At 42.3% G+C, this 25,452-nt stretch overlaps 1 protein-coding gene across 2 annotated transcripts in view; it reads right to left on the minus strand.

Annotated features, from left to right (window-relative positions):
- Positions 1 to 25,452, minus strand: part of arhgef10la (Rho guanine nucleotide exchange factor (GEF) 10-like a) — a 149,304-nt gene that overhangs the window by 8,396 nt on the left and 115,456 nt on the right. For both annotated transcript variants that reach the window (XM_053869071.1, XM_053869070.1), the window contains 4 exons: positions 19,272 to 19,358; positions 12,405 to 12,610; positions 11,338 to 11,495; positions 9,135 to 9,277 (listed from right to left, as the gene is read on the minus strand). In XM_053869071.1, the coding sequence (XP_053725046.1) occupies positions 9,135 to 9,277; positions 11,338 to 11,495; positions 12,405 to 12,610; positions 19,272 to 19,358 (594 nt within the window). The remainder of the gene's footprint in view (positions 1 to 9,134; positions 9,278 to 11,337; positions 11,496 to 12,404; positions 12,611 to 19,271; positions 19,359 to 25,452) is intronic.

Below are 25,452 nucleotides of genomic sequence, written 5' to 3' on the forward strand. Positions count from 1 at the left end.
CACTTCCAGGGCTCCGTATCCAACACTGTTTTCTGACTCTGTAATTTCCTTGAACACGCAAGTGCATGTTTTTGCATCTGTCCTGCGGGGTCTATCTCCGAAAGAGTACAATGGAAATGCAGAGTTTGAGGCGCGGAGCCTTAATGAGCAGCTTGAAATAACTGCGATGCGCCTTATCATGAGAACACACGCAGGCCCTGTGGTTTGCGGCGTGACAACGGGTGGTTTGGGCATCATGGCACAGCCCCTATCACTGCCAGTGCATGAGCTGCATGAGGCCGAGCAATTAGCCAATGAGAAAGAGAGCGGGCGAAGATGGTAACTCAGCCCTCCCCTCCCCAAAACCTGACTGGCGGACGGGGATTAACACCTGTTTCCGTGCCCTTGCCGGTGGGCCCTTCTTTGCTGGAAATTAGGTAAAAAAAGAATAAATTCTTTGATGTGATTTCTCTTTTAATTGACTCTGCGGCAGAGTGTGTCTGCTGGATTTGCATCAGCATCTCTTTGTGTTTCAAGGGGAGCCAAATGGATTAGCACAATAAAGTAAAAAAAAAAAAAAAAAAAAAAGCGATAATTACGCATTGCAAATGAGGTTTGAATGAGGAAACAGCCGCGCTGAACTGATCAAGGTGAAACATTAACATTGCGGAATGAGTCGTATTGCTGGGCAAAGAGTGTGAAATCCATCCATCCACCTTCAGGTCAGGAAGCAAGTGTGGCAGGACACATTCCTTTCCACATACTACTCCTCCTTTCTTTACAAATATGAACTGTCCCAGGTCTCAGGTCAGGGGGACGCCAGACTTCTGCGGAGCGTTACCTCCTGCAAGGTAATGGCCCTTGCATATTAGTTTTTCCAGCCATTAACCATGACCTCTGACCCTTGAAACAAGAACATGGATCAGTCAATAGGTTTCCTTAAACAACAACCACTGACAGATCCGGATTCTCAGCGCACCCAGCCCTTATTATCTTTTCTGTTTGACGCCTCAGCTCTGATCTTTTTACATTTGACCTCCTATGATATATGTCCTTGCATCCTTAAGACCTCACGATGCAACATGGAGAAAATCCAGGCACTGATGTTATTTTCCTTTAAGATTCCATGCAATGCTTCTTCAAAAATTCACATAAAAGAAAAATAAGATCCAATCATCAGAGAGTCAGAGTATGCAAGGCATTAATGATGTAAACGCTTTGCATATTTAGATTTTAGGAAGGGCCTCTTGATGTATTCCTTGATCGGATTTGTTCATTTTGAGGGTTTTTTAAAGTTGCAGATATCTGCTGCTCTCAGATCCAGTGGGGATTCCACTACTTGTATTAAAGAATAATCTATCGTAAATTCCGGACTACAGACTGCACATCACTAAATTTAAGAAGGAAAATAGGTCTTGCTCATAGATAAGCGGCACCAGTCTCTACACTGCGGGTGCAGTGGTGCTGTCTGCGCCGTAGAAATGTTAATAAGGTTAAAAATGCATGAAGATCACTTCTAAACTAGTTTTGAAAACAGCATGGAGACGTACTCATGACACAAACTCTGCAATGTTCTGAACTTGAATCACGAACTCCTCACATCTTTTATTTACACCAAAGCGCTCCAAATGCACTGATTCCACATGATTTTTTGGTGCATCCCATACTGCTCTTATTTGAACACCTGCATGGTCAGATACATCCTGCATTCTGATCTCACATTCCATGTTTGTCTGACTGAAACACATGAGATTATCAAGCCGACAGTAGACGGTATGTGACGGTAAAGTCAATTGTTTGGTGGACGGATATCAAACATTCCTGCCTCTTTCAGCTTGTTCAGAACTATTTGTGATTCCAGGGATACCTTTCTTGTGTGGTTTGTACAGTCCATACTATATTATAAACCTGATGTGCCATATTATTATTACTAGCATGTCACAGTGTCCCGAACACACCGCAATACAAGAACACATGAAGCACTCTAAACAAGTGCCTGAAAAAGAGAACATCAGTAAGAGTCTTAAATGGCAGAGGAAGATCCTTTTCTCTGTGCCGATTGACTCCCCTCCATCCAGAGATATCCAATCTGTTTACTTACTGAGAGGTTTATCAAGATTAGTGTCCACTTGTTCCACAAAATTATTGAGCCAGGAACTAAATTACTACAGTAAATAAAAGACAAATCTGACAGACTTTCTAAATTTAATACCCCAAAATGAGTTGAACATCTTTTAAGGATTACTTCGACTAGATCAGACTGAAACTATGAAACATGTTGCTCATGAACCAATGACAGTCTTGCTGCGATCGCAAATAGTTTTGATGTCTTTTCTTACTGCGATCACGACGGTAGCTGAGCAACATGTCTCTGATTCTCTCTCTGTGTCTGTCTCACTTTTGCTGCACCTTCGTCCAGGAGTTGGTGTCCGGACGTCTTTTGAGTGAGCTGTGGTCTTCAGTTCCGCAACTCTCTCTGTGACAAGCCCCCTCTTTTTCAAGTCCACTGTAGCTTCAGTGCCGCTGTTGTCAGTAGCAGGGCTGTTGTCAAAGAACACACTGAGTTTCGCTGGTGGAGGGGTTTGGAAGCGGAAATTGCAGCTTCCGTATTGGCATGTAAGCACGTGGTTCCTTCTTGTATTCCAAATATGCATTGGTTGTTTCTCTGTGCCAATAATTGGATGTCCAACATTTTGTTCTGGATTTGTTCTTGGTGGAGAAGAGCAAGCGCTATCGCCTCCTTAGCACTGACACGGCAGTAGTATTAGTTCAGTGTCAATGTCGAATAGGTGGCGGTTCACCTCCTCTCTGACTTCAGTGAGTTCCCTTTTCTTTGGTGAATTTTATACAAAATCTGTCCATCTTCATGTTTGACCTAATAGCTTTAATTTCAGAATGTATCGCTCCGATGCTAACTAGCAGGCTAAGCATCACCTTGTGATCACCCTCGAAGTCGTCTTCTCTTTTGGCAGACTTGCCTCTGGCTCTTAGTTGTTGTTCCCCCACCATGTCTTTAATATTCAAGTTGACTAGGGGGAGAAATAAGTGACCCGTCTCAGACCTCCTGTTCAACACGTCGTATCGCCCAGCCGCCATACTGGAAGTCCCTAGCGATATCAGATGACTCTTCGTAACTGCAAGTCTGACCCATGTCAGACTCACAGTTACAAGTGGTGGGGCAATCGCCATATTCATCGTGAATAAAATATAAGAGCTTCACCACAGATAGATGTCCACACATGCTATGCATTTAAAGGACATTGAGAAATGTCGGCAGCTATCTCAATTGCTTGCAAGAATTCAACTGGAATGAAAAGAATTATCTGCAAGCACACTGCAGCACCACTACATTGCTGGTGTAACTGTGGAGTCGGTGAATGCCACAACTGTACAATCTAGCCTTCACTGTCAAAGCCACCGTGTCGTAGAATTATTTTCTATGACAGGGGCAAGCAACTCCTGAGCTGGAGGTACAAACACCCGAGCATCTCAACAGTCCTTCATTACTTCAGCGAACGCGTCATCTTTGTTCCAAGTCACACCAAGTCTTGGAGCACCTGAGGGGGGATGTGAGAAAAGAAAACCGGAAGAAAGAAATCAATTGATAGCTTGTATCGAGCCGCATCACGAGGGGTGCAGTGTTTTTGGCTAGTCTGTTTTGTTTCAAATAATGTGGCTGAAATAAATAAAAAATGTTTAATTGGGAAGATTTTTTTTTCCTAGCTTGTTAAAATAACACCTGTTCTGTGTTCCCTGGATGTTAGAATACAGCTGTTTGTTTTGTGATATTGGCATGCAGAAAGTAGTCAAAAAGATGAGGACCGGAGGGGTCAGCGAAGACGTGGGTGAACTCCGAATTAATCTACTCTAGTTTTTTTTCTAACTTTGTTTTTGGTGAAAAGGTGGGCAGAAACATGTTCTAGCAACATTGACTCAAGGCACCAAGTACATATGTTTATCACATGCACAGATAGACCCATAGATACTGGTGCTCTAGCATAAACCCCTTTGTCCCAGTGTGAAATATTTACTGGGGCCCATTTTTCTGTCTGAATTCTTAAGGAAAGAACATTTGAAACTGATTTTGGTGTCCGATGGGGCATACATTCGAGCTCTTCTGAGAATTGTTCCCCCGGCCTCGACTGCAGATCTCACATAAGGATAATAATAAAAAGACGAAGAGGAATTTTATGAACAATTTTCGCAACAGGTACCCTCCTCTCTGCAAACTGCAACTTGAATAGATTTTATTCATTCGTGTTGACAAGTTGACATTTCGAACGATCTTGAAATAGATCTAATTTTAAGCTTCCTTTGTTAGGAATTTCTTACAGTCAAAACAGCGGCTTTCAGTGTTGTTTCCCCCTAATGAAAAGCATGTCATGTTATTGCTTCTTCTCCATCGTTGTGTGGCCCTCGGACAAAAGTCCAAATCTACCAATTCACAGCTAGTGAATTCCTACAACCAAACAAGCATTGCGTGTTTTATATGCCTTGCCCTGCAAATGGCACCCATTTTACAAGCTTAGTAGTTTATGCCTGAACAAGGCAAGAGAGAAAAGTCCTTATAGAAGAATTTCAACTCACTTGGACTCAAGAAACCCACAAGTTTCTGAACACAGAATTGTGGGATCAACTTACCAAGAGGGTTTTGTTGGTTAGTCAACCGTTTCTACGCTCCATGCAAAAGACGTTGATAACGGATGCAGTCTAAGCCCAGTGTTCCCGCTCTCAAAATGAAGGCACGACATACAGTCAGACATGCCAGGTAGGGAAGAGGGATCTGTTTGACTTCCAGGATCTTACAGAGAACCTCCCAGCTGTGGGACTCGAACAGCTTACAGAAATCAATGTAGGCTGCCAGTGGCACCTTATCGTAATCCGCCCTGCTTTCAGTAAAGACTCCGAGTGCAAGGATGCGTTTAATGGTAGCTCTTTGGCGTAAAACCGGACAGCTCAATAAAGCGGTACTCATGCCTGGTAGAGAGGAGAGTAATCTCTTCAAGTTGGTGCATTTACAGGAATCATACTTCAGATACTGACTGCTGTCGACCTTCTACTAGTTGGTTGGAGTATCGTGGTTGCTTGTCTTCATCTACAAAAAGGCTGTCAAAAGCAATATTCATTCAGGAGGGAGTCTGAGACGTGGCATGAAACATTAGCATGCTATGAGAAGCTACAGAGACGGGTCAACTGTGAGTGGCAGTGCACAGGCACAGGCATTGGAATAGGAGTGAACGCAAGAGCATGACACCAACTTGTGCACTGACTCAGAGTTAAAGAAAAATCTGCGCAGTCGATACATATTTTATGCATGACTGTAAAGAGGTCGACACAAAGAGATTTCATTCAGCACTCTTAATCATTTAAGTCTGTCTACTGTGGAAAAATGAATTTGGGGTCAACATTGGAGGCAAATTCCACCTGAAAAAGGTCCCCATTTGAGACCTGGCGAGTGAGAATTTGGACCTAGAGGAAGGAGGAATTTTAACCAGTTGAAACAATGGCCGCAAAGAAACTGGATTATAAACAATTCTCTATGTCGCACCTCTAGTTGGGCGGAGTGAGAATTGAATGAATGGGACGCAGTTAAGAGAGCAACGAGGAAAGAGGCATGAAGTGGAACAGCAAGCAATGAGATGGACATGGGTCTATTTTGGGCCTAGGCCTGCTGTGTGAATGCGACAGCATACTCTTTGTTAAAACACTTCATCTTGACTGTACAATACAGTACTGCTCCATTTGCTATTTGGTTTCTCATTTAGCTTGTTGTTACATCACATCTATTCTGGTGTTAATTTCCCTCCCGGCGCCTGAAGTGCACAGGTCATCATTATTTTTTCTCACATCCCCAAAAGGATCTTGTGCATAATGCCATTGTAGAAAAGTGCAAATACACAGAATTTAAAAGCAGCAATTATCCTCTGGGAGGGTGTCTCTCTATATTGCCACAAATATGCGTTGTTTTCTTTGAAATGACAGTAAAAAGCTAGTTTCAGTTTGAAAAGCACCAGGCGATTAAATTTTCAAGCTGCAGCACTGTCGCGCGGGGGCGTAGCAGGCGTCAAACAAGACAAGAGCACAGGACTCTGGAAAGTCGCTCATGAATTCTTCATCAGGGTTAAATATGTACTTGTGGAGATTGGGAAAACAATGTGAAATGAATGGTATTTCACCGCTCCTCTTACTCGGAGCGGTGCTTGGAATTGTGGTTTCTCGACTAGCTTGAGTCTCGCTCCCTAGTCAATCCTCCGGGGTCCACATTAGTGAGGAAGACAAGGTTAGCAAAGTGGTAATCACAGCTGACCTGTTAAGTTCTGCAGGAGATACAGTGGAGCAGAACTGTGACTTCGCAGTGCGCCACTCAGCTGATTAAGTCTGGTCCCCTCAAGGGCTGGACTGGGTATGAAAGGGTAGATGTCCTTTCGCATAGCACTCTTCATTCTCCATGCTGATCACGATCACTGAGGAATGTGAGGAGACTTTTTAACGGACAGAACAATCTTGCGAAATTGATGGACAGAAGAGGGGCCTGGCCCAATTCTCACCCGAACACTCGTTTTTGCATGTGTAAGTGCAGTGTGTCCCAGTACTCCTAAGACCAAGGGCACCTGCCGTTCATCACTTGAAATGATCCCCTCAAACCGACGGGGCCTTGGAGCTGACTTGAAACCAAGTATATGAAGTGTGGATAGATTCCCACGATTACCAAAATGTGTATAGAATAACATTAAAAAGAATAACTTGAAAACAACGGGAGACAGGACAGTAGGAACATTAACAGGAACTACTCCTCCGCTCGCTTACTTCCTATTCGTATCACACGTTAGAGACCTGAGGGGTCCGACAAAATTAGCAATACAACATGAATGAGTACAAACAACAGTCGGCTAGCATTCAGGCGAACGGTAAAGTTGACATACCTCTGACATATGTATCACCGCAAAAATTGCGGCTTCAGTTGGGCCCAGTTGGGCAACTGCCACGGCAGCCAATGGCGCTTACGTTGTCTGTACGCATGACGTGAATATAGCGTAACGTCATGTAGTTCTGCCCCAATTCTTAGGGATGTCAACCACTTCTCACTTCGTCGTCAGACACTCAAAATCATCTCAAACTCACTCAAACTCAAAAGTGCTTGTGTTAAGGGTGAGAAATGGGAAGAAGTAGACCATTCTCTAGTGGGTTGCCACGGGAAAGGTTTATGGAAGTGTTTCGGCCTGTTGAGATTGAGCAGGGCGCACTGCCATGACTTCTCTGTCTGAAGTCTGTGTCTCACCTAAGGGTGGTCCTTGGGGAAACGTAGGGCTTGCGGGCCATTGTGGCTAAGTGACGGCAGGCTGGGAGGACATGCATCCCGCTGCTCCTGCTCAAGTGTGAAGTACAATTGTGGAGAAGCTTCAGGCTCTACTAATGTTCCATTGGTCATCCTCTCATCCAGCTGGGTTAATCTCTATCAAGTGCAGGGCAGAGTCCAGGGAAAGGACCGTCAGAAGGATCGCACATACTCATAGAACTCCGGCGTAACCCTACAAGTCTAGTGTCAGACAAATCCAGGTACAGGTCAGGATATTCTAGAAAAAAATACTATTGGAAATTATTTCAAAAAGCAGGCCAAACTGCACATTTCACTTTTACAATCATCTTTCTTTTTTGCCTTCATATTATTCATTTTGGGATTGTTTGCCTTTTCTCAATAAAAGCCCAGCTGCCCATTTGTATAACTACACACACAAACACACACACACACACACACACACATCTGGGAGCCATAATTAAATGGTAATGGTTTGCAGTACTGCATCTGAATACACTATTAACATGACCTGGTGGAGTTTCTCTACTGTCATTCAGTATTGTCCACCACCAGCAGATAAGGTTTGACCCTGCATGATGCTAATGTGCAGCTGTACACCTGAGGAAATAAGCGTTTATAAATGTAAAAGCACGCTGGAGACAATGTGCATGTTTGTTTCCTCCAGTGAATTATTGAGGCGTGCGGTTCAGACAATAACAGGTATTTTTGAGTTTGTAACAGCCTAAAGGAGAGTCCTAGGAAAACCAAGAAAATACTGAGCGAAATTTGTTCGGACATCACCAAGTATGAGACCATTTCTCTAAGTGTTCATGCTAAATATCTTAAATAAAATTCATCTCCAAATGATTTGAAATTATTATTTTCTTTATTTATTATTATCTATCTATTTAGTTTTTTTTTTTTTGTTTCTGTCCATATTGAGTCCACAAATCTTAATACTGTCCTGCTCTTAAAAGGAAAAAAAAAATCTTGTTATTTTTGAAGTTACTCAAGGATGCGTGCTCCTGCGAAGTGCAGGGACTGTCCCGATTCTAAAGAAGTTGAGGAGCAAGACTGAGATGAAGTATCTTCCTCACTCTTGAGATACGCCGGCACCTTCCTCAAGATTGAGGAATACCCAGAATGCTTTGTTTATTTTCAGCTAGTAAAAAATAGCATCCAAAGTGGTGAAGAAAGCAAACTACAAATGTAAAAAAATAAAAATAAAAATAAATAATAAAAAAACATCGGAAAACCATTGTATTATCCAAGTTTATGCCCATTTTATAATGTAGTTGTTTTATCAAGATAACCGCTTGTGTAACATGCTTGTGCATGTAGTATAGTATAATAGTATATAATAGTATAATATGGCTAATGTTGTCTCCTGCAGCTGCAGAGTTATTATAGATAGTTATTGCTGATGTTATTGTGTTAGAATAGTGGCGAGTGATGTGACGACACAATGAAACAACGTACAGAGCAGGTCTGAACGATGGTTTTCGCTTCAAATCAACAACACCATTTGACACATTGCACGGTCGGCAGGTGACCGAACAGTAGCGGCTCAACACAAATCAAAGTTATTTTCACGCGTTTCCTCTTTGATCCTTTGTTAGTCCATGGTGTCAAGTATCAAGTGCAGCCAGCAACTGTCATGATGGCGACTCTTCAGTGCAAAGTGTGATTTACTGAACGCCGCTTTCTCTCGATGTGACCCCCACAGTCTGAGGACGTATCTGCATTTAAGGGGTGTCCCATTTCTCAGTTAACATTTGGTTTTGAGGGCTAATCTTGAGGAGTGAGACAGAGGATTAAGGGAGGAATTGAAATCCACCTTTAACTACAGTTGAATTACCTGAGTGTTGAAAGTGGAGATTTCCAAAACGGTGACAGAATTCCCACAACTGGCCCACACCGTGTCGTCCAGCACCAACATGGTTCTCACCGGTTCGGAACCCACGATCACACATCTGCGGGAGTCATCGTCCCACAGGTGATCTGGAAAAGGAAAATGAGACTCCATGATGAGGACAGTGAATGCACCTCTACTTTTATTTTACCCCAAACATACACTCACTCAATGTATTTGCCAATGTTATTATTTTTCGGTTGCATTGCAGCAGGTTTAAGCAGCATTTGGGAGACTTTCCAGCCAATTTAAACACGCTAAATGATCTGGTAATGTTAAGCTTTCATGCCAATGTTCTCTGAATACGAGCGTCACTTATTTTGAAACACACTGAACGCAACTAAGCACGTGTGTTTACACATCCAGCTCTTCACGGAGCGAGTACGGGGTGAATACATTCATTCTCTTCTTTTCATCTCACGGCTTCAGTGAAAATTCTCCTTTGGTGTTCCGATGACACGCTGCAGATACAATGGATTATTGGTGGTAACAAAGCTGTGCACATGCTGCGCGTTAATGAAGTAAAATTAAAGGTACCCTGCCTGGTCATTTAATTAACATTTGGAGTTGTTTATGTCTGCCGTGCCTCGCACAATAGCCCGCCACTGCTTTGTGACTTCCTCAGGTTAATTGCTTGGCACCATGTAAAGGTCATTCTTCCACCCTTTTAAGTATTTTGTGGAAGAAAATTCCCGACATGGAACACATTTTTTTTTTTTTGGTGAAACTTTAATATTTAACAACAATCTCTTTAAGAGAAGTTGTGAGGTGTAAATGATGTGGCGGCGTTATCAGCCTTGCTGCGTTCCCGCTGGGAGCTTTTTCTTCTATCCTTCTACACAAAGCATGAATAGCAATATTTAATCGGCGGCTCCTGCGCGGTAATTAATCATCCTCTCCGCTCAGGAGGAGACCGGCGCAGGAGGAAGCGGATGTATTGACATTCTGTAGCTCTGGTGAGAAGAACATTGTGACAGAGTTATTGTGATCCCGCTGGCCCGATAGACCTCAGACTCTGCGGGGATGTTGCTAAGTTCCCATAGTTACACAAGTGACCTTGAGCAAAGCCATCCAAACACTTGGGTTTGCTATTGCAGATATTCAATTCGACTTATATGTGTGAGTAAAAATACACGTGCTGCTAAAACATGGTAAACATATGGAACACATATTTGCAATTGAAGCATTGTCAATACAAGGTTCCCGCTACATGTAAAGGAGCGTGGCGTAGCGCTACAACTTAAATGAGAGCCGCCATGCCTTCAGAAAGTGGTCTCTTTATAAAGTTCAATTCACACATGATTAAACATATTAATACATAGTGGAAACGTTGAAACAAGAAGATAACACATAACACATCATGGAGGCGGCCATGAACATAAAGGTTTTTTTTTTTTAAATGTCGAAAGATACTTCATTATGACTCATATCCGTTGCTCACGGAACTCTAGTCGTGCATTCCTGCCATACATGTAAGGAGACAGACCGCGTGAGGAGGGATGATGATTTACTTCTCGTGAATAAAAACAATTTTTTATGGTCAGTAAATGTCAAAACTCTCCCCTCTGCTTCAGTGTTTTTCTATCACTTCTTTTTTGTGAGGGGGCAAGGATCTGCAACAGTATTCTGGTGTAAACAAAAGAAGAAGAGAACAGAAGACAAAAAACAAAATTAATAGATGCGTGAATGAAGCGTTTGCAATATGGACAAGATGGATGAATGGAAAAAGGAAAGAAGAAAGAAGTCATGAGGAATCAAGACAGAAATAATAAAAAAGTAAAAAAAGTAAAAAAATAGATGAGAATAAATAATAAATTGTTGGTGCAACAGATGAAAAAGGGAGAGACCAATCGAGAAGACAAGGGAGAAAAAAAATAGAAGAGATTGATGGGAAGAGAACTTGAGAGATGGGACGTGAATCCCTAAGGAAAGAACGAGAGAAAGGCAGTGAGCATAAATGAGAGAAAGTGAGGAGGAAATCCAAGAGGAATGAAGATCACGAAAGTGTATCGGAGAAGCAAGGAATTAAGAAAGAAAGGGAGGAAAAGAAAGAAAGTAACGATACAAATAGAAGAAGTTTGGTGGTGACTGGAAGTCAGTGTGTGGAGCTGAGGACAAGTCTAGCTCTCAGCTGTAATGCGAGTCTCACCGCTCTTCCTCCTGGGATAGACCATCAAGTCTCCGTTGCGCAGGCCAGCGAACAGGAAGCGCTGCGAGTGCTTGAGGCAGAGCACCGGACAGCCATCGCTGTTGTGAAGAGTCAGAAGACACTGGGCCGCTGTGTCGATGCTGCCAAACACCAGAATTCTGCGGGGAGAAAAGACGCAGCGAGGTGATGAATGAGTGTCATTTCCAATGACACAGCGACTCATTTTCATGCAGTTTGATTTAAACTCTGACTCCGGAGAGCAGCTTAGTGTGCGCACAGCCACTTGGTCTTTTTCCGTGTTACCGCGCTGTATCTCATTGTTTTCTTCAAAATGACAAATGCACGTCGCTGTTAGTTTGTCTGAAGAAAATGTTTTGTGACATTGAAGCTGACAGTTTGTGCTAAAATGCTGACACTGTGTTTTCATTCCGCTCTCTTCTCTCTTCTCTCGAAAGACAATTGGAAACAAAGACAATGAGTGGACAAGAGATGAGAGCTGAGACATGGTTTCTAATTCAGGACACTCTGCCATGTAGCATGCAGTATGATAATAACTGTGTATCCCCAATAGAGATGGGTTTTGTGGGATATAAATTAGACGGATTTATATCAATAAATATCTTTCCACCGATTAAAGGGGCATAATTTTGAAAATCACAAATATTTCCTGCACACACATTAAAATCATGAAAATATTTAATTCATTGACCCCAACATTTGGGCTGCAGAAAGACATTATTTATAAATATTTTAATATTTTTTAGGGTACAAAAAAGAGAAAAATGTTATCATAATATGGCCATTATAAAGGAATTAATATATTTTATTTATTTAAATAAATAAGTTGAACTGCAAATACCCACAGTTATCAGCTTATTTGCATTTTATACCAATAACAATAGAGTTTAAAAAATACATTTAAAACAGTGTGAATTTTTACATTAATTGAGGTGTGAAAATACCCCACATCCTCTCTTTCCAGACCGGTTGGACGCCCATCACCCTCAATTCAAAACTCCTGAATTATTTTATCATTTGCTTCACTTATAATTGCATTTGCATCTCACCGTCCATCATCTAAACCAACACAGACTGTGGGCGATGTCTTCTGAACCTCCGGCTCGGACTCCTCCGTGGGAGACGATTCTGGCACGTATTCTAAACAGCGGACGGCAGAGTCCACCTGAAGGCTTTTCACGGTTCTTGGTGTCGGCCTATTGAGGGAGAAGATCTCGATCTGCCCAAGGGACCCTTCACCTCCACTTCCGGCCACCTGCAGAGATGGAGAGATGTTACCGCAACGTTTGGAAAGTTTGCTCCCAGGTGCGCTAAGAGTCCACACACCCGACTAGAGCCCAGCCCTCTTGCCCAGTACCACTCCTACACGTGAATGGACTTCCGTGGGCTCTCTCAGAGAACCCTTTTGACTTTCGAGCTTCTGGATCTTCACTTTAAATGCAAAGACGATGGCCAGAAGGCGAGGCATAACAGTGAGAAAAAGAAGAATACTTCATTAAATTGGTCAAATTATAGGACGTTGTGAGGAGCACAGAGTGTCATCCAACACGTTTGGTAAGTCCTTCAGACTCAGACGTGAGTCCCTCAGACTGCTGACTAGTTTGACCTCCTGGGAAGTGTAAGTCATGACACTGAAACGACGGATGTGAAAGGATGTGAAAGCCTGCTTTAACATGGGTTGATTGACTTGTAGAAGTAAAAAAAAAAAAAAAAGGTAAATGTATGAAGGAGGATCATGTCCCGTAAATTCCAATAGAGCGCACCAGAATATTAGCCACACCCGCCAGATTTAAGAAGGAAAATAGATCTTGTTCATACATAAGCCGCAGCGGTCTATAAGCTGAACTTGAATCATGAACTTTTTTATTCACATTAAAACGATTAAAAGTGTGCTGTTTTTGCCCATGTGCTAGAAGTTCTGGCACCACAGCCGGTCTCAGCTGCTGCTTCTCTTCTCCGGCCCTGCAGGGGGGATTGGCTCCGCTAGTGGAGCTGCAGACATCCATACAAAAACAGCACATTCTGGATGGTTTAAGGTAAATAAAAAGCCTGTGATTTCATTGGTTTGACAAGGCTCAATATTTTAGCAGCGTGATGCTCTTTAGCCTGTAAAAATATTAGCCGTGTAGTAGTTGCATACGCCGCAGGGTTCAGACTACGAGGAAAAGGTAGCGGTAATATATATGGATATAATGATAATCAGAATTCATAATGGTGGAGATGGCAACACAAGGAGAAAGGAGAAGAGGAAGACAACCAACAAGGTGTGTGGATGTGATAAATACATGAAGACGGCGAGGTGTCAGTGAGGGAGGATCAGAAAGAAAGGCGTGGCCCCTCTCATGGGAACTGCAGAAGATCCATATCCAAGGCGTTTATTTCAGCATTAACGTAAACTTGTCAATGCATAGCAGAGTGCGAGGATATTTCCCGCGTTCCCCTGTGCTTATAAGGTGGAACTGCTTTTGTTTCCTGACAGCACTCTGTGTCCTTCCTGGGGGAGAAGAAAGTGCCACGTCTGATATCTGCAAGATGCTGAATATTTATCCTACGTTAGCATCACGTTCTGTGACTGTCTCATGAGCTATATATAGTGCTCAGCACAGCTCCTCCACGCTCACTCCTATTTGCATGCAATCATTTGTTTGATTTGTATCAGTGTGCCGGATCTGGACAGGGGTGAAGCTGCAGGCTCTCGAAAATGAGACAGGACAAGTAATGCTGCGCTGCACAGGGCGAACGGAAGATAGGGACTAATCTTGGTGCGCAGAAGGCAAAAAAAAAAACAAAAAAAACATGGCAATGTAGGTTTATGTAACAAGAGTCAGCGGTGGAGTTTCTGTAATTGTTTTGTTTGATGTGCCCCCTTGAATATTTGGAACAGACAGTCACACTGAGTAAATATATAGCTGTCATAATGCAGACTATCATGGCTGGATGCTATGTTTATTAAGGCATTTATGGTAACCATTTGAACAGTAGTTTTTGTTTCCTATTTAAAATATTTGTGATAGAATTTTAAAAAAGGAGATCAAAACCATCATATTCAAAGATGTCCTCAAGCATCTTGTAAGTTGTAAATATTTCAACACACCAGACCAGATATTGTAGTTTGAAATTATTTCGTTTAACAGATAATCTCCAATGTTTTTTTGAATGACTTAGGTCTTAAAATCTTCAACCTTCAAGTCACAATTCTGCACTTTTGTTGACTCAGATTCACTATTTTGGACAACCAAACGTTGTGCCTGCGGTTATATATTTGGCTCCGCAGTCAGCGATGCATCACAGCTCTGTAATAGAGAGTGCTGCAACTAAGGGGAATTGCTTAAACACATTCAGTGGCTAAATCAAAGACATCTTACTTGGGCTCTGACGCCCAAGATGCAGGAATCCAACACATGCCAGTCTGCCCCTATGAGCAAATAGACAGAGATGCTAACAGCCGCAAGTGCTCCAGGAGCAGCAGAACCAGCCCAAACAACAATAGTTGTTTCATAATGATCAACAGTCTGTGTCTGAGTCTGTGCGCTCGTGAATAAACCACGGCCTGTTTTGGTTGTGGGAAAACCTTGGATTTTGAAGACATGGGAGCCACGCTACCAAGTGTAGGAGCCCGTTCTGGAGGATGTAACTCGAATGCAGGGAGTGATTTCTGTGTGTGTGCGTGCGAGATAAAGAACAGAACAGAAAATGAATAATAAAGAAAGTGAGTTGACGTTTATCTGACTAGCTTGTCTCCACTGGTGCAAACGTAGCTTCTCTGTTACATCGGAATCCTCAGGGTAAACTGTTGTAATGAACCCTGTAACCTTCCCTCGGGCAACTGTGGGAAATGGATGGGTGATACTGAAATGTATTCCTTATGTAGCTGGATGACTTAACTTCAAATCGAGAGCTCTCAAATACAATTTCGGGTTAGGGTGAAGCAAGAGCAGTTCACCAACTGAGATCTCTGTTTGCACACAGAGCGAAGACTCCCACGAGCACCAAAGGGAGGATGTCAGATGAGAGTATCCCCCGAAAAATAACAACGTTAGTCGAGCAGCTTAGGCGGACGTCCAAGTCACAGGCCTCCCCAAAGTTTCCACAATTCCTGTTACTGGATGGCTGAGGAAAAAAGACAAGCTTGCCTGATTTACGAGCTCAGTTAGTGAGTGCATAATTATTTTATGACCTCCATCCATTACAGAAAGCCAAACAGTCCGTGGTTCAATTAAAAACAAATTTTGTGGAAATCCCGAAACGATGAACGGCAATTAAACAAGCAACCGGAAGAAGCCAATATGGCTATTGTTTTAAACATGAGAGAGAGTTGAATAAGAAAAGTCATCAAAGTCAGCAGAAATATATTCAGCTTTTAACAGTGGACTTGAAGTTTTAGCAAATATAAACTAAAGACCTGACAAAGAAGTGGTGCCAACGAAACCAAACACTCGTGTCAGAAACCAAACCTAGGAGTTACTGAAGCTGCAAACATACAGTGGTTTAGTCCAGACGAAAAAGAATCTATCTTTACGTGACTAATTCATCTCCACAAACCTAATGCTATTGGTATGGTACAGTAGTTCATACAGTAGTTGAGCCACTAATATATATATATATATATATATATAAAAGAAAAAAAAAACAAACAAAGATAAGTAAAGAACTGTCGCTCAGTTGTAAACATAAGAACACAACCAACACAGATGAAGTAGCAAAGAAACAGACATGGCTATTTATCCAAGTGATTATGCTAATATGCTTTGTAGTTGAAATGTTTACTCGCATGACACAAATTAACATTCACTCTTTGCTTGATAAACGTCGACAACAGCTATGAAGCTAAATAGACAGCATAGTGTGTAACATTGGGAAACTAAAAAGCTAGCTCAATCGCTAAGTTAGCTTAACCCTTTTGGCCGTCAGTTAAATATTCATTGCTACTTTCAAAGGCTGTAGCTTGGAAATGGTTCGATAAAAGCATACAGTGAATGCGAAATGACTTTGAGTTTGAGATGGGCGTAATTTGCTCATCTGATTTGTATGTATTACGATGTCACTAGGTGGTGGTTCCTCATCTAGCGACAGTAATGGAGTTTCCATACACCTACTCTCATTCAATTTTTCACAAAAACATTGCCAAATAAAATCAACATGAATGGAAAAGCTAGATATTTGAAGGCAGAAAATTCGTAAAAAAAATAAATAATAATAAAAAAATAAATAAATAAAGTGTTTGGAGGAGGTGGATTTTCTGCGTATGGATGAAAAGTAATTACGACTTTTGGCCACCAAGCTGGTTTTGTGCTGAATGATGACTGCCTCGGCTGTCTCCCAAAAGTCATCCTGGCGCACGACAAATGAGTGTACAACTACTGTCAGGTTACTGCCAATATTAACACTAAATATTCTGCTGTCATTATAAACAGCGACCGATTGTGGAGACAGATGTGCCTCGGACGTGAGCAGCACACACTCTTCAGAGAAGCTAGTCACAAACGTGGGTTTAGTATTTTGAGCAAACATTTATTTTCTCAAAACCACAATCGAACGTGAACTTATGGAAATGAAAATCAAGCCGATTGGTCCCCATGGTGTCGATGGAGGAGGAAACAGGTGACTACAGACCAGCTGGACACTCTTGTCCCTTCACACTCTCACTTCTCTCATGTTTCTGACCGGCAGAAATGCTTTCGTTTTTATGGAGCACTTTTATAAAGCTGCATGAAAAATGATCCGTGTGCACCTGGTGGGTGGAGACTAATGCTTGTTGTGTGTTTTGTTTGTGATGACGTCATCTCATGACGCACTCTTCTCTCAATGATCGCAAAATAATAACAAATGGAAATGTCAAAAATGTCTAAACATTCGGATGGAAACCCCGTTAATGATGCTTATAATGGCTGGGGGTTACCACTGATGTTTACGGCAGGACTGTGAATTTGTGCTGTATTTTCTCCCAAGGCATCAACCGTGTCCACCACTAGTTTCCTGTGTTTCCTGTCTTTTTTTTTTTAAACATTCTCCCTACTTCCACCTCGCTCTCAAAACAGTGTGGATATTCTTCTTCAGAATCTTAGTCCTAGTCACATTCACAAGTTTGTGCACAAATGTTGCTCAGATTGAACATACAGGTGTCAAGTGGTAACTACATCAGGCTTAATATTTGCAGGTGGACTTGTTTGAATGCAAATTTTGGCACCTAAGATGAAAGTGAATATGTGAAGGAAGATGGCAACAAACATCTCATCCCATCTTCTTGAGACAAGTGAAGACAGTGGCTCACACAAGCAGTCACCTTATTCAGCATTTTATTTCTGTCTGATAAATGGCACGAGTGACAACTGAGCTATATTAGTGCAGAATGCTTTTAAAAGTTGGACCCGCTCTTTCCCCATCACTGATAACAACTTCTTAAATGCCACTGTCACCACATTTTCTGCCTCTATTGACTGCACACTCCGAGCTGCACAATAGCAATTAAGTCGGAGAGGTTGATCCATAGTCTGGGAGGGCCAACATCTTATTTAGCCACATTTTAGGTCAGAATGGAATTATCTGATAAATTGCCCAGCATCTGAAAAGAGAAAGAGAGCCAAAAATTGAGCCTTAAAGATTAATAGCAGAATCACTGCGTCATTTTTCCTCTTTCTCTCGCTATTTTCCAGATAAATTCCCACTGGTGCTCAGGTTGTGAAGGGCAGGTCTGGCCGTGCGAATTGCTGCACTCATCACAAAACACTCTGCAGCAGTTACCTCGCACTTGACTTTATATCATACTAATTTGCCATTATTCTGGCATTTTATGAAGAAAAATTGTGCTTTCCAGTTCCTACCTTTCCTCATAATTCACAGCCCTCATTCCACAGAACGGAGATTAAACACTCTTTGGATGATACGAGACTAAATAATATGTTCACTCAGAAGTGTGGAGTAAGCATTTTTATGCCATTAATGTTGTTGGTCTTGATGCCTAGGTGACTTTTTAGCAACCTAGGTCTTATGCACAGAAATTTGGCTGTAAGGGCTGCCACCTTCTTTTTGAGCTGCTCTGGAATTGTAAAAATCATGTAACCGTGATCAAAGTTGCCGTCTAGTGAATGAATTGACTTGGAGTGCCCAAGCATGTTTACAGCTAAACAAGTCCCTGGAGTGCACAAATTCTTTCCACCTCCGACCAAATACACTACTGCTTCCAAAACACAGTGTTAAATAAAGAGTTCACTTGTTTATCGTATGTATGTCGCCCTGGATGCCCAGGGAAAGAGCACCGTCTATTTCTGTCAGAAGCTGAGCAATGGGAATCAACAGCCTCAAGTCTAGAGTTTCTTGTGTTAAATGTAAAATTAAAACAACAGTCAAGTAAAGTACTAATAACGTCTGAATGACCCCTCTACTTCGATTGGAAACTGCCGCTCCTTAAAAAAACAGGAAGGTCACCAATTTGAATCGGCAATGTCCGCCACAACGCCGCACATTGGGGAGTATATTTACGACACAAGAAATACAAGGTGTGGCATTAGAATCTCTGATAAGTCTCATCTGTGTGAGAGTTTTCAGCCCTGTAAAAACCCACGATACACTGAAGACACGGAAGGTGTAGCGCGATACAGCGTGAGACCACTGTACACATAGCATCATTCCATTATTCTTACTTCAGTCTAGCTAGCTCTCTCACAACACCTACTTCATGACAGACTACTTGGTATTGAAAGGGATATTTAAGGTTAGAATCTCTTTTCCAAAGCTGATCGGACCAAACATTGACCATACGAAAGCTGAAAGGGGTCATGGATGAGATTGGTTTTTAAGCTTTTCTGGCCGTCCATCACTTCTCTAACCCGGGTTATCACAGTCTTGATCGCTAGATACATTGAAGTAATTGTGCTTGTGTGTGTGTGTGGGGAGACATGCTTCCGCACAAGACTTACCCAAAGGTATCCTTGAGGTAATGAGGTGCTGGCGGCAGAGAAGCCAAGCATGGCACAGTGAACAGGATTGTGGAGTGCAGCCTCCAGCTACAAGAGACAAAATGAATATTGATTTAGAGCACATCATGAACCAAAAATTAATCCTTTTTTTTGTGCAGTCCCATGTTTATATTTCCAGAAGCTGGTGAGAATTGAGGCCTGCAAAAATTTAAATTCCAATGAGTCGGTTCTAAATTGAAAGGGCGTGAATAAATATGAATATATTTTGATATGTCAGTCTGAAAAAGTAAAAGTTTGGTCGCAAAATTATGCTCAGGATCTGAAATGGCATGAAACTGCGCTTGTGCTATTGCTTATTCAAATGATGTATTAGAATTTCTACAGTAATAATTTATAAGAAAATGTTTTATTGAACGCGTTCTCTTACTTAACATGACATAAACACACTGAGCTGTCTGAAGTGCCAAACAATACTTTAATTTCCAGACTATTTTCAAAGTCTCGTGACTTGCATGTACTAAAATGAACCAACTTGTTTTTAAATGGTAAATCCATTAAGAAACACCATAATAACTCATAATCTGATTCAGAATCAGAATCAGAACACTTTATTAATCCCAAGGGAAATTATGTTGCTAACATGCTCTGTACACAACATATTACAATAAAAATAAAAAAGAAATAATATTATAAAGTGCAAAAAATGAATGACAGAAACACTAGCGCTGCTGGCGGAACTAAAGCTTGTGTGTACAACCCATACGCTAGAAGGGACAGACCGGGTGAGAGCGGCTGCAGTTTTCATGATGCTCTTTTTAACTGGTGGCACTTGACACATGGTGCTTAATTTATGTGTGAATAGGAGGATAGGCACGGCTTCGTTTTTTTTTTTGTGCCCTGAACAAATGCACATGCCCACAAAATCACAGGAAGTAAAACTAGGAAAATAAATAAATCAGTTATAGAACAAACAACACATAAGAACCACTGGATGTATGTAAAAAATTTAAAGTTTCATGAAACAGTTACAACACACCGTTACATTTCTGAAGAATAGAAAGTAGTTAAGGCAGTTTAGTGTAGCTTTGAGCATCCAACTTTTTGTTGTCTAAGGGGTATCGGCCGTTTTATGCTCCCTTTACATTTAAAATTGTACCAGTCCTTTTCAAACATTGTTACCGTCACTGATCACATGCTTTCTTTACGTTGGTATTGCTGTTCACAAATATACACACCAGGGGAAGCAGCCTAGAGTCCAATGTTTATGACAAGAAAACACTCCAAAACAAACATGGCGACTGTTGAAGAAGTATCGGTAATGAACTTCTTGCACAAAAGAGGAAAACGGAGGCAGCGTTGTAGGAGACGGTGGTATGGCTATGTCTTCTTTATGTCTGATTAGAGCTACGTATTGGGTAGTGACAGCAAGACTGCCCCCACAGTTTCTGGTGGTCCTGCTGTGTTTGGCCCAAATCTCTAAGCTTTGTGGAAAGCGACATGAATGCAGAGCACGAACTGAAAATTCCGTCCATATCCAGATCCTTTGGTAACGTTGAGCATAAATGGGACTCTAGAGCTATGTCCAAGTTCCTTTTTTGATCAGATATCTGACAATAGTCCTGCCCTCTCCTCATCCCAGACGAAGAAAACCCCCCCTGAAACTTTTAAAAGATTTTTTCTCTCACAATATCATGGGTCGCTGGGTTGAAGCCCCAGGAAGCCCATTGCATTAACATGGGCTTGCTCATGTAGAAAAGTTTAAAGACATAGTGTGATAAGTTTGGGGACTGGGATTGTTTTAAACAGTAGAGGGGGAATATGTCAGACAAAGAATGTTAGAAAGTGAAGAAGGGGAAGGGGAAAAAATAGAGGGAGACAACACATGAAGAGCATAGGCAGGTGGATGATGTTTATTTTGAATGCTCATACCGTGCATGGAAGTGTATCTACAGTACAGGGATGTGTTGATGAAATGAAGATTTATCATTGAGCGATCGTCTGAAACAATAAAACATATTTAGAATGACTTTTTCGCTGGAGACTCCAGTGTCAGCCTGGAGATTTTAGATTACACTGGCCTTTATAGAGTCCAGCAGTGCTATAGATAACAGTAATCTAATGAATTGTATTTCCTATTGTTTTGTGAGCATTTGCCTTCAGTGATAGTCCAGTGTTCGTGGCTTGGCAGAAACTCATATATGCCCACGTGCACATTAAAAAGGCCCAAGGGGTTAATAAAGCTCAGACTCGACTTGTCGGGACTTACGTGTTTATTCATTCACACATGCACACTCATACACACACCCACACTCCGAGTTGCACTTTCATTGTTTGCACTCCCACTGTTAACTCGACACTTGTGTTTTCATTGGTGTTTATGTTTGTTTTTTGTTGTTCATATTGTTGTTTTTTGTTGTCTATGTTGTATTTTTATACATAGTTCAATGTCACTGCACGGGCTGCCGAGTAATAACATTTCAACCCTCTACATGCAATGCATATGTGAGACTTGACAATAAATCTACCTTATCTTACCTTAGTCATTATCTAGTCTGCATTTCTTGAACATGCATGTGGCCCTGAATGAGTAACTTGACATTTAAGGGTGGATCCTGTTGCGAATGTATCAAACCCCCATAGAGAAATCTGCGTTCCCAGTCTAGCAATCTGCCTCTGAAGGGTGATTATCATTTGGTGCTGTAAACGTGGGCCTCATGACAGATAGAGCAGCTAATTGTGTGTTGATGCTGCTGGGAGTGGGTGAGAGGAGAGCGCGAGAGGATAGGGAGGGGGAGGTGAGTGTAAGAGGGTCACCGATGAGCTCCGCTCGTCTTTAATTGTCGTCCTCTACCTCGGCGAGCATCCATCTTTGGTAATTTATAGTCTCCCCAGGTCAGGAACCTCCCACTCCTCCCTCTGTTATTGTGCGTTTTTGTAAACACTGAGCGAGGGTGGGGGGGGGGAACAAGGTTCCCGGACACGACTCCTTCCATCTGCACCGCAACACCATTATGCCAATCCTAATGTTGATTTATTTGAACTAATGCCTCATCCCCGACAAGCCGTCTGCTGGTCCTCCATAGGTGCAGTGAAGGTTTTCCCAGGTATTCAAGTGGCAGTGCTGATACTGGCCCATACGGCCGCTCCACAGCTCGAAAATAGGGAGGCGGTGGATTCCATCACCACGTGGGACAGTCCTGCACGGTGGTCCGAGCTATCGGAACGGGTGGGAAAAAACAAAACTGACCCAAATTTTGATTTTTTTAAAATTCTACTAGGGGCTTTCTGGAGGCTAAATACAGTGGGAGGGGTGTAGATAATATTGACTGTTGATGTATTTTATTGTCCTTCACATCTTTGTCATTAGTCCAGTTACCAGATAAACTGACAAAGACAGACACAAACCAGCAACCTGATGTTGCCTCACTGGTGAGAAGCATGAACCAACCAACACCTTAAGGCCCATTTATGCTCAACGTTACGTACCGGATACGGATGGAGCCTTCAGTCCAAGCTCTGCGTTCATTTCCTCTGTATTTCAGCAGGTTGCTTTTTGAGTTTGTCGCTGTCATAGACTTCTGGCTGTGGGTGGAGCACCCTGGTGGATATATTGCTGGACAGCAATACCAATGCAAAGAACGAATGGAGGCACATGACCAGTGACCGTAACATTGTTTGAAATGGACGGGTATAATTTTGTACATGGAGGCAGCATAAATGAATTGAATAAATGAGTGTAGGCAACTGTTTCTGTGAGGACTAACTTTGTCAGATGGGCGGCAAGCTAGAATAGTGAGGGGGACACATTCCAGCCGAAGAAGGAGCCAAGTCTGTTTACTTGTATTGAAGATCACTTGCATCCACACAATATAATGTAAATGGTATCACGACATTCTGACTGATAAAAGACCCGGGCTGCATCTGAAACACTCACAAGATGGTAATCTTGGAGGTCTAACAAGGCATGAGGCGCCGAGCGATACACTCGAGAGCAGGCGTGATTGTGTGCAGGCGATTATGCCGATTACTGTGCAGACAATGGTGGATCCATACTGTAAACCAGTGGCTACTTATTGACCCCCCCTGTAGCCAATGTGAAGACGCTGAACAATGCGGGCTAAGATGGCCGTCTGATATTCAGGGCATTATCACAGAGAGGAAATATGGGCCGCGGCTATCGGATCATCCGTGTGTGCTGCTGTGTATGTGTTGAATTCCCTGCTGCAGACGCAGGATGCGATGGAGGTGAGCCAGTGTGTCGGATCAAGGAGGGTTGATGGAGGACTTTGGGGAGCGTGGGGTTGGAGACGGGAGGAAACGGGCAGGAGAGCTAATTAAAGTAAGATTTGTTGATGTGATGAGAGGACGGCCTCCCAGCTGCTGGTTACCAATGACCCACTGGTCGACACAGCGAACGCTGCATCACCATCTTTAGCAGATGCGCACACATTTCAAGGAGATAAATGTAAATGTATTTATGTTTTGCACCCAACCTTGTAAGAGCTGAGACGAATTGGCAATGAAGCTACGGTGCATGTAACTTTGCCTGAATTTCCCTTGTTTCAGAACTGTCATTCCAGAGTTGGTGCTGCGGAGAATTCCCAGTTGAGCAGGTAAACAGTTCGGGAGTCTAGTGTATGGTTTGCAGCCTGGGAGGTTTTGTCCTCGGCGACAGTGGAGTCGAGGACAAAAGAAAGAAGTTGTGATGTCAGAGATACGAAGTGATTTTAAGAACACATTTAATAAAGTAAGTGTATAGACTGGTCCGGTCAATATGATGTTTTTGTCAGGTCTCCTCCACACTGCAACAGCCTGCCAGGTGAGATCCCAAATGTGCACCACCACCTGCTAAAAACGGACTTTTATTGGCTCGCATTTATGTATCATCCAGCTAATGTTTCCTTATATCTGGCTCACTGAGGGTCTAGCCGTCCAACTTCATGGTCGAGCAAGTGCGAACAGTCTTTGCTGTTTCGCTGGTAAAGCACTTTGTGAACAGTGTGCTATATAAATAATGCTTTATTAGGATTATAAATATTATTTAAATTGAATTAGCTTCTCCAAATGATTTATACCATCACACATTTTATACAAGGTGAAGGCAGTCTTCAACTCTGCCGGCCTGTATCGATCCCATGGCGCACACACACACACATTTGTTGTCCTTGTGGGGTCATTGTGAGATTTCTCATTGCCATAACCCTTTCCCCAGCCTCTCACCTTAAACCTAACCATCCAAAACAAATGACTCACCTTAACCATGAGTCTGAACCAAACTGAAACCCAATGACAGTTATTTTGAAGTTTGGACTTGTGGGGACCGGCAAGAGGTCCCCATGAGGGCATGAGGTCCCCACAAGGATAATGCTTTGTCAAGAATTGGTCCCCACAAAGTACTATAAGCAAGCAAGACCCATTCAAGATTGAAAATGATAATCCACAAAACAACATCAACATAAATAATGCAGCACCCAAATAATTATGACTTCAATTCCTTTCACTTCCCAGAACTCAGTGGTGCGAAGTGAACACTCTATCACACAATAGCTTTGATAGAATTTCTCTCCCAGAGGAGTCCATGCATCATATTCAGCGGCGTTATCAATGACAAGACCTCCACTGCAGATCCCGGCGCTGGTTTGGCCTCCAGCGTAGTTATAAAATGGCTTACATTTTTTCTTATTTGAAAGAGTGCACTGCACTTAGAAGTGTCCCCAAGCGCACATTTCTAAGCTGTTCAAGCAAAATTAGTAAGTATTGTAGATGTATTGCACCGTCCTGCCTGTTAAAAACCAAGTGTATTGTCTGCCGGGGAAAAGAGGGTTTGGGTGCTGTGTATATTGGGCCCATGCAAAACAAGGAAAACACGTTTTTTGCACAGCTACTGATCCATCCTTTGCACACGGAAACAATATTTTCATACACACTAACAAGCACTAGAGGAAAACTCCCTGACAGGCACAACTTCAGAGGTCCTCCAAATGGCCTTGATAAGTGGTATTTATGACTTGAGGAAATGTGGTGAGCAAAGCCAAAATACTTCCTAAAGTGCAACTGTACATGTCAAAGAATTCTTCTTTACGTCTTTGAGGGTGATTGACTCAGGATTTCTGTGTACGCTAGCAAACTAGCATGTGTATTTGTACACTCATTGAAGTACATGCTTGCGTTCTGAGAGAGG

This window comes from Synchiropus splendidus, chromosome 6 (genome assembly GCF_027744825.2).
Source record: "Synchiropus splendidus isolate RoL2022-P1 chromosome 6, RoL_Sspl_1.0, whole genome shotgun sequence".
Classification (NCBI taxonomy): domain Eukaryota; kingdom Metazoa; phylum Chordata; class Actinopteri; order Syngnathiformes; family Callionymidae; genus Synchiropus; species Synchiropus splendidus.